At 62.1% G+C, this 9767-nt stretch overlaps 1 protein-coding gene across 1 annotated transcript; it reads right to left on the bottom strand.

Moving 5' to 3' along the window:
• Positions 1-2894: 2894 nt before the first annotated feature.
• Positions 2895-7672, bottom strand: LOC124570182 (nucleolar protein dao-5-like). Its single transcript, XM_047131102.1, has 3 exons — positions 6735-7672; positions 5826-6209; positions 2895-3099 (listed from the first exon to the last, which is right to left on the bottom strand). The coding sequence occupies exons 1-3, from the start codon at positions 7670-7672 to the stop codon at positions 2895-2897; spliced, it is 1527 nt and encodes a 508-aa protein (XP_046987058.1).
• Between the last annotated feature and the right edge of the window lie 2095 nt (positions 7673-9767).

Raw genomic sequence — 9767 nt, 5'->3', positions numbered from 1 at the left:
ACCTGATGTGTTGGTTAACCTACTGTTCCAGGCAGCATGTTTGGCATTGAAGTCACCGCCAACGAAGACGTCGTTGCCGAGCGACAGCAATGCTTCATAGTCCGGTGTTTCGAGAAGGCCTCGTGGTGGCCTGTAGAGAGCCACGAACGTAATGGGACCCCTCACCGTGTGGACGACAATGCCAGTGGCTTCCACAGTGTGAAGTGGGGGGAGGGGAATAGGGTGGTGGCGGAGGGAGGTACGCACGTACACCGCCGTGCCACCATAGGCGGTGGGCCTGTCTGTCCGGTAGCAGGAGTAGTTTGCTACACGGACAAAAACACCGGGTTTGAGGTGCGTCTCAGCAACAAGGCAAACATCAACCCTCTCATCCAGGAGGAACTGTCGGAACTCGCCCTGTTGTTTGTGGAGACCGTTGGCATTCCAGATCATGGTTGTCAATCCGTGATGTCTAACAGCCATGACTGGTTGGAATGGGAGCGGGAGGGGCGATGGGGGACATGGATTGGGAGAGGGCGGTGGCAAGTTGGTGTGGGAGGGATTGGAGGAGGGAGGTGAAGGTGGCGGAAATGGCTGAGGTCAGTGCCTCAACAACAGTGGCGATGAGGTCACCAAGGGGGGTGGGAACAGAGGAAGGGGTGGGGACAGGGTGCTGTTGAGAGTGTACCGGGGTGGGAGAGGGGGAGGCAGTGCTTAACGCCTGCCGGGGGGATGGGGAAGGAACAGCGGAGCGTGACACCCGCTGGGAGGAGGGGGAAGCAGTGCTTGACACCTGCTGGGTGGGGAGGGGAGGGAAGGCTGTTGGAGGGGGTACAATGGGGAGGGAGAGGAGCGGGGGTGGGTAGGAGCCCAGAGGGGCGGGATGGGAACGAGACGCAAGGTGGGGGTGGGCCCGCGACGCCGAGCCGACCAGCGCACCAGAGTAACTGGTGCCCGGGCGGGCCGCCGCCGATGTCCCTGCAAACCGTTTCTGGCTTGCCTTGAAAGACTTAATTCTGGGACAGCCCATATAACTGCCAGTGTGATTCCCGCCACAGCGGGCGCAGGTGGGGGGGACGTCTCAGGGTTTAGAGCACTCCGAGGAGGCGTGACGTCCAGTGGGCCCGCGCGCCTCCGTGCTGCGCTTATATGCCCTCGGTTGCGCGTGGTGGGGGGAGGGCGGGCCAGAGTCTATATAGGGGGGCGGCGGGCGCGCTGGGCGCAGACCGTAGCCGACTCGCCAGCCGCTGCAGCTGCTGTTTGTGCACGTTTTGCTTTGCCCGAGGAAGGAAGGATGACAGGCCGCGGCAAGGGAGGAAAGGGGCTCGGCAAGGGTGGCGCCAAGCGGCACCGCAAGGTGTTGCGCGACAACATCCAGGGCATCACGAAGCCCGCCATCCGCCGCCTGGCTCGCAGGGGCGGCGTGAAGCGCATCTCTGGTCTGATCTACGAGGAGACCCGCGGGGTGCTGAAGGTGTTCCTGGAGAACGTGATCCGCGACGCGGTGACGTACACTGAGCACGCCAAGCGCAAGACTGTGACGGCCATGGACGTGGTGTACGCCCTGAAGAGGCAGGGGCGCACCCTGTACGGTTTCGGCGGTTAGGCTGCGTCGCAGCGGGCGCTGGCCTTCCCGCGGCCGTGCTTGTGGGTGGGAGAGACTAGAAAACGGCCCTTTTCAGGGCCACCACACTGTTCGGAAGTTGAAAAGTGCGAAAGAGTCTGTGTTGTTGCTGCGTGTGTGCGCTGTGTTGTTTGTTTGTTTGTTTGTTTCTTTCTTTCTTTCCGTTTTGAGCGACGTGATGTGACTGGGAGGGGAGAAGGAAAGGAAACGTGTCATGTGGCTGGCTGTGTGTGGAGCTGCTTCGTTTGTGTGTTTGTTATTGTGTGTCTTTGTATCGATCGCGACGGAGATGGCGGGCTGTGTGTTGTTGTGCGAGAGGCGGTGATTATTTGCTTGCGTGGTTTGGCTCTGTGTGTTTGTTTGCGGCGGCGTTGGGGTTTCCGAGGCAAGGCGTGTGGGCATAGGCGGCCGGATCAGCTGTTTCGTTCGTGTCGACGGCCGTTGCGCGCGGGAGTGGAGGGCGGTGTGTCGACACGCCTCCCTTTAACAATGGTCATTATTGCTGCCGTTGTCGGTTTGGAAGGCGACTGCGACCGTGCAAAATGTGTGTGTGTGTGTGTGTGTGTGTGTTGGGCCACACGGGCTGTGTGGACGACAAGATGGCGGACGTGCGCCGGCGGCGGCTGTGCTGTGACAGTGCAAAGTTAAAACAAAACAAGGTGCGGCGAGGACGACTGAAATTTTGCTTTGGACGTAGGTTTGTGTGGTGGCCCTGAAAAGGGCCGATTGTTGTGGGCCGAGCCGGCAAAGCGCGTTGCGTGCAGGGGAGCACGCGGCGCTGCGATTGCCTGGCCTCCTTTAGGCCTTCTTCTCGGTCTTCTTTGGCAGCAGGACGGCCTGGATGTTGGGCAGGACACCACCCTGTGCGATGGTGACGCCCGACAGGAGCTTGTTGAGCTCCTCGTCGTTGCGGATGGCAAGCTGCAGGTGGCGCGGGATGATGCGCGTCTTCTTGTTGTCGCGGGCCGCGTTTCCGGCCAGCTCGAGCACCTCAGCCGCGAGGTACTCCATGACGGCGGCGAGGTAGACGGGCGCCCCGGCGCCGACGCGCACTGCGTAGTTTCCCTTGCGCAGGAGGCGGTGGATTCTGCCGACCGGGAACTGGAGCCCAGCCCTGCTTGAGCGGGACTTTGACTTGCCCTTGACTTTGCCTCCCTTTCCGCGTCCGGACATGGCGATGGGCTAGCGACGGTGCACACGAAACGGAAACGAAAACGACCGGTGCGAGCGGCAGCGAGTCGAGCAGCGGAGTGCGTGCCGGCGCACTCTCGCACTCGCATTAAAACGCTGGCTACATAAGCCAGGTGTAAAGGCAGTCTAAGCAGCGGAGCTGCTGTTCCTGCGGGGACCTCGTTAGTGGGTGCAGTGGACCTAACAGGGTGAGCTGTCCTCGCTGGGCGTCGTTCATTGTGACGCCCTCTGTTTCGACATCGGGCGGCGAGAGATAATTACTCTCGCAGTAGATCTGGCCAACGAGTCGTTGGCCTGTGGTGGACCTGGCGGCCCAGACCACGAATCAAGCGGCTGCCAGACCGTTCTGCATTGCTGTAGAACTGCCGGGCGATTTGCCGGAAGCGATCCCGGAGGAAGGGGATCCCAGCTTCTTCATGGAGCAGCCTCGTCGGATAGCGAGGTGGCTTGTGTAGCGCTAGTCGCAGCGCCCTGTTTTGCAGTCGTTGGAGCGTCGCAATGTGCGTCGCGGCCGCGTTACCCCACACCACAGCCGCGTATTCCAGTACCGGCCGAACAAGGGACAGGTACATGGTGAGGCCATGGCGTGGAGGGAGAGTCGATGACGGGTTGAGCAGTGGGTAAAGCGCACGAAGGCGCCCCACTGCCCGCCCTCGGACGTCACGGATGTGTGGCAGCCACGTCAGGTGTCTGTCCAACGTCACCCCGAGGTAGTTGCCGGTCCGCGACCAGGGGATGGGGCCCCCCATGATCGTGACCGGCGGTAGGTCCGGTGGCAGCCTCTTTCTGCTGAAGATGACAGCCTGACTCTTCGCAGCGTTGAACTTCAAGCGCCATTTCGTGGACCAGGCGCCCAGGACGTCACATCCGAGCTGGAGGCGACGGCGCATCTCGGCCGCATTCATGCTGCGGGTGAACAACGCCGTGTCGTCGGCATAAAGTGCCAACTCCACGCGTGCCACCCGCGGGGCGTCGGCGGTGTACAGGGAGTACAGCAGGGGGCCGAGGACCGACCCCTGCGGCACCCCCGCTCGAATCCGCCGGTCGGTGGAAGTGCCTCCATCTGCTCGGACGTGGAAAGTGCGTCCCGAGAGATACGAGCGCAGCAGGACTACGTGCGACGTCGGTACCCCGTGCGCAAAAAGTTTGTACACGAGGCCGTCGTGCCACACGCAGTCGAAGGCCTTGGAGACGTCGAGAAGCACCGCCCCTAGGTACTCCCGCGTCTCCAGCGCTCGCATCGCCTGCTCCACGAGACGCAGCAACTGCTGCGTGGTAGAGTGGCCGCACCGGAAACCAAACTGCTCCTCGGGAATGAGTTGCTGTTCCGTCACGTGGCGCAGCAGCCGCTCCGCGTACAACCTCTCAAACACTTTTGAGAGGGACGGGAGCAGACTGATCGGCCGGTAGTTCGCGGCCTGACGTGGATCCTTGCCGCTCTTGGGGATGGCAACCACTTCCGCGTGTTTCCACGCGGAAGGGAAGGTCCCAGAGCGGAGGATACTGTTAAAGATGTCCGCCAGAGATTGGTGTACCTCCGGCGGAAGCATCCGCAACAGGCAGTTGGTGACACCATCCGTGCCACCCGCCTTCTTCGGGTTGAGACGACGGAGCTGCAGGTCCACTTCCTCGGCTGTGATTTGCTCGATCACGTCGTCTTCCTGTCGCGCAGCGAGAAAAACCGGCAGGCGCTCTGCCACCAGACGGACGTGATCGGGATCGACCACGCCATCAGCAGGTTGAAAGTTTTCTGCGAACGTGTCCGCGAGGATGCCTGCTTTCGCATCTGGTTCGCAGACAACGTCCGCACCCACATGGAGAGGTGGGACTCGCTGACGACGACGAAGGAAACGCTTAGCGGTCCGCCAAGCGCTGCCGTCCGTCGTTGTAAGAGTGGCCACAAGACCCGCCCAGTCCCGATGACGATGGTCGTCGATGGCGGCCCGAATCTCGCGCCGCGCCCTGTTGAGGCGGCGCTTCGTGTCAGGCAGCCGTGTGAGCTGCCACTCCCGAAAGAGGCGATTCTTGTTTGTGATCGCCTCGAGGATGTGTGGCGGGAGTTGGCGCGACATCTCTCGCGGCCGTCCTGGCCGCCTGGGGGTGGCCGCCTCCGCTGCAGCCAGTGTGTGCCGCGTGAAGAAGGCCAACGCTTCGTCAGCCCCTTGCACAGCGGGATCGGGCGCGCCCTCGAGGCGGTCGAGGACCTCGACACGAAAGCGCGCCTCATCTATGCCTCGGAAGTTGTGTCGGTCGGACGGCATAGATGCACCGATGACGTCCATGTCGAAGACCACCGGGAGGTGATCGGACGACATGGCACATCTAACGGTGGCGGACGTGAAGTGCCCAACACCTTTGAGCACGGCGATGTCGAGCACGTCAGACTGGCCGCGATGGGGGAAGACGGTGTGCTCATAAGGCCCCAGTACTATCGCACCATGCCGTTGCGTGACGCGAAGGAGGCGGCGGCCGCTGGCGTTAGTGATGCGGGAGTTCCACTGAGGGTGCTTGGCGTTCAAGTCACCCGCAATGAAGACTTTCCCGTGCAGTGCCAGCAGGGCGTCGACGTCAGCCTCCTGAAGCAGTCCCCTCGGCGGCCTGTAGGCCGCAACGAAGGTGATGACCCCTGCCGTCGTGGTGACAGCCACCCCAGTGGCCTCCATTGCAGCGAGGGGCGGAAGCTGGACTTCGTGATGTTTGAGGGACGCCTTGATGTAGATGGCCGTCCCTCCGCCGTGGGTCAGCCTGTCGGTGCGGTAGCATCGATAGTTGGCCACCCTCACGTGTATTCCCGGCTTCAGGAAGGTCTCGCACACGAGGCAGATGTCAATTGCCTCGTCGCGCAAGAACTCCCTGAATTCCCCTTGTTGGGGGACCAAGCTGTTTGCGTTGAAGGCGCAAACGGTGAGGCCATGGATATGGCGATTATCCATGGCACGGCGGAGTTGCAACGCCGGCCTGAAGGGCCGACGTGACCGCGGTGACGAGCACCGGGAGCTGCTCGAGCAGCTGGCTCAACGACCGCAAGAGCGATCGGAGCTCAGCTGCGTCGGTGGCCATGGGGGCGGTGGGGGCCGCTGGGGCGGCCTCCGCCACTGGGGCGGCCGGTGGCGGCTGCTCCGTACTAGGCGACTGCCGCGGAGCATCGGCAGCCGGTCGCGGCGCAGCACGAGGCGTCGTCCTCTGCGGCGGCAGAGTGTCTTCGACAGTCCGTCGTGCAGCGGCAGGGGTGGCCCGGCCCGCACGCCGGCGACGCCTGCGCGGGGCGGCAGCCCGCGCGCCCTGCGTGGTCGCGGGGGCTGCCACCCCCACGGGCGAAGCCGTGGACGGCGCGGTCGGTGGCCGCGGCTCACGCTCCACCTGCGCCGAACTTCGGGTGGCGGAAGCTGGTCCTCCCTTGGTGGCGGCAGCAAAGCTGGTGGACGGGTGCACCTTACGAGAAGGAGCGGTCCCTCCCCTCGGTTGATTTCGGCCCCGTTTGAAGGCCGAGCAGCCTCGATAGCTGGCAACGTGCGTGCCGCCGCAATTGCAGCACGTCGGTTTGTCTTCCCTGGCAAGCCCGCAAGACTTGCTCTCGTGCCCGCCCGCGCACTTAACGCAGCGGGGCGACATGGAGCAGTAGCGGGAGACATGGTCGAGCCTTTGGCAGGAAAAGCACTGGGCCCTCTTGCCTTTGGCCCGGAGAGGTTCCACTGCGACCTTGACACGGCCGACCCGCTGCACCTGGAAAATCTTCCGATTTTCCAGGTTGTCAACGAGGACAACCTGGTACAGTGGCATGTCGCGATGCGTACGTGGAGACTTCATTAGTCCGGTGGACCGGACGCCGAAGCCTAGGTCCTCGAGCTCCTCGCGAAGGTAGTCCGCACCAAACTTGAGGGGAAGGTGGCGGAATACCACCTTCAGAAGTTTGAGCGGCTCGGAGGGGTGCGTGTAGCACGGGAGGCCATCTTTGCAGATGGCGTCCATCACCGCGCGGTACTCCTCGTTGGTCGACACTGTGACCTTGTAAAGGTCACGGCCAGCGTTCTTGACAGTGGCGGACGTGGCCACCCTGTCCAGTTTTTGCTGGAACTCCTTGTATTCGCCAGCCCACTGGATGACTATAGGCGGCGGCTTCTTTTGGGCCGGCGCCGGAGGCGCGGCGCCATCCTCCATCGCATCGTCGCTGACGCCCGCAAACGTGTTGGCGGTCGGCAGCGGGGTCGGTAGCTGCAGCGCAGCGGCCCTGGCAGTGTGCCGCCGGGGCGGGGCGACAAAACCATCCTCGTCCGGCTGTCGGGAAGCAGCAGGTGAACGAGTGGGCCGCCGCGTGGTCTTCGTCGATTTCTGCGCGGCGGTGCTCCGGGAGGAGCCCGCGAGAGTCAGCCCAGACTCGGTGGTGGAGGTGCGGGAGGCCCTGGTGGCCTTCTTCCGCGGCCTCGCTCCTTCAGATGTCTGAGAGGGAGTGTCAGAGTCGTCATGCGTCACAGCCCGGCGCTTTCTGGGCGCGCGGGGAGCGTCAAGGTCGGTGTCACGGCGCTCCGACTCGGCAATCGCCTCAGCCAGATTTGCGTCGGGCAGGTCCATGTCCGCCATCTCGGTAGCTGCAGCTAGCGCAGCCACGGGCTCTTCTCGTGTCTCCGGGGCCAGGGGGGCAACCGGGGGCACATCGACCTCTTCAGTGGTCGAGGCCAGCGGCGCAACTCCCGCCGAGGCCGCCACCGCCGGGACCGCAAAATCGTGCGATGCGACCGGCGGGGCTCTCGGTGGCACACCCGACACATGCTGCCTCGTGTGCGGTAGAGCGGCAGCCTTCTGAATGTTGCAGAAGGCGAGAATAGCCGCCTCGTCGTCCTCTCGACCAGGGTAGGGGCCCCCGTGGGCGAGTTTGTTCATGAGAATGAACACTCGATCACGAGGGTGCGCGTCAAAATCCGATGAGTCAAACCCGTCAGCGTCAGTTGTCGAAAGCCGGTTCGTCATAAGTGGGGGGCCGGATGGGGCCGCCACCGGGATCAACTCAGTCGCCTGAGCTGGCCCCGACGGACGGCGATCCGCCACACCCTTCGCAAGTAAAGCATCCTCTCTCATCGACATCTCGAACCGCAATCGTGCGTGCGTCGCGTGCGTGCGTGCGTGCGTGCCGGCGCAGCCGGGGTGGGGGTGCTTTATGGGCTCGGGTGCGGCGGCCGGTTGCGCGCGCGCCCCATTGGTCGGCGGCCGCAACAGGGCGAGCTGGTAAAGGTGCGGCGGCGGCTGGCGGCGGGTGCCACTGTGTGGGGAGACGCTGACTAGAGCGGAGCGCTTGCTACTGGTGTTGCTGCTGCCGTACGTTGGTTCGAGATGCCGCCCAAGACTAGCGGGAAGGCCGCCAAGAAGGCTGGCAAGGCGCAGAAGAACATTTCGAAGGGCGACAAGAAGAAGAAGCGCAAGAGGAAGGAGAGCTATGCCATCTACATCTACAAGGTGCTGAAGCAGGTGCACCCTGACACGGGCATCTCGTCGAAGGCGATGAGCATCATGAACAGCTTCGTGAACGACATTTTCGAGCGCATTGCGGCCGAGGCTTCTCGCCTGGCGCACTACAACAAGCGCTCGACCATCACGTCCCGCGAGATCCAGACCGCTGTGCGGCTGTTGCTGCCTGGCGAGCTGGCCAAGCACGCCGTGAGCGAGGGCACGAAGGCGGTGACCAAGTACACGAGCTCCAAGTAAGGAGGTGGCTCTGGAATGGAAGGAAGGATGGAGAAGGCTCCTCCGTTGCGAGAGCGGCAAAACGGCCCTTTTCAGGGCCACCAACTTGCCTTTTGCGGGAAGGGCGGAATTGTTGTTGTTGTTGTTTGTGTGGACGGCTGTGATGTATGTGTGCATTTTGATTGTGGGTGGGGGGGCGCGTCAAAGCGTGTTGCGCGGGGTACGGCCACGAGGTTGGTCGCCGTGGCGTGGAATGGTGGCACGCCTCGTTGGCGTGGTTTTTGACCCATTGGTGTTGTTGGTGTGTGTGTGTGTGTGTGTTACCCGTCTGCGAGGGGGGACAGTGCGATCGGCGACTTTTGTGTCACCGTAACGACGGCCGTTTGCGGGTTTGTTTTTTTTGCACATCATACATGGCGAGGGTGAAATGTGAAATGTTTTTGTTTGGTTTTTTTTTTGCCGCCCACTATTCCCTTTGCTGTACGCCGAGTTTGACAATGGTGCGACGTAACTGCAGCGTGGAGGTGTGTGAGTGACGTTGAAATGAACGTGCCATTAAGACGCATTGTTGTTGTATTGTACTGTACGTGTACGGCGACACGCACGATGATGTACCATTCGACTCTGATGTTTGATAGCCGTGTCTGACTGATTGCGTACGACGCACGCACACCGATGTCGTCATTCAAGATGCACGCTAGACGACGACGGCGGCGGTCGTTTGTTTGGCGAATGTCTGTACACGTGTTTGTCTGTGTCCATCCGGTATGTATTTGTTTGTTTGAAAGTGTTTTGTGTGTCGGTGACGTGGTCCGATCCGTCGCCCCCTGAGTAACTGTCGATCGGCGCGATAGACCGGCGTCACGCAACTGAACCGAAGTCTTGGGCACACCCGTTATACTGTTGTACACCGTCGCGCTGAGAACGGTAACGAAAGGTTGACTTTGATCGGTCGAATGTCTGGGCAGAACGTGAGGAATGAGGCAAGAGTGCAAGGAGGGGGGGCAAAAGAGAGAGGAAGGGAAAAAGGGGAGAAACGCATTCGTAGAGCAACGGAACGTTCCCGTGTCAGAGGCGTATTGGAGCCGCACTGAAATGCGTTTAACGGCGGCGCGGCTGCAAGTGTCTGCCGTGGTGAACGTTACCTTTGACGGCTGCATTGGGCTTTGCCTTTGCCTTTGCTTTCGCTTTCGCTTTCGCGTTCGCGTTCGCTTTCGCTTTCCCGGATGTACGTAACGTTTGTTGATATGGTTCTGAGGAAGAGTGTATGACAGTGCCGTGCCGTCCATGTTCGTGT

Source organism: Schistocerca americana, unplaced genomic scaffold (genome assembly GCF_021461395.2).
Source record: "Schistocerca americana isolate TAMUIC-IGC-003095 unplaced genomic scaffold, iqSchAmer2.1 HiC_scaffold_160, whole genome shotgun sequence".
Classification (NCBI taxonomy): Eukaryota; Metazoa; Arthropoda; class Insecta; order Orthoptera; family Acrididae; genus Schistocerca; species Schistocerca americana.
Note: the sequence above shows the minus strand (reverse complement) of the source record. Positions and strands in the feature narration are given on the sequence as shown.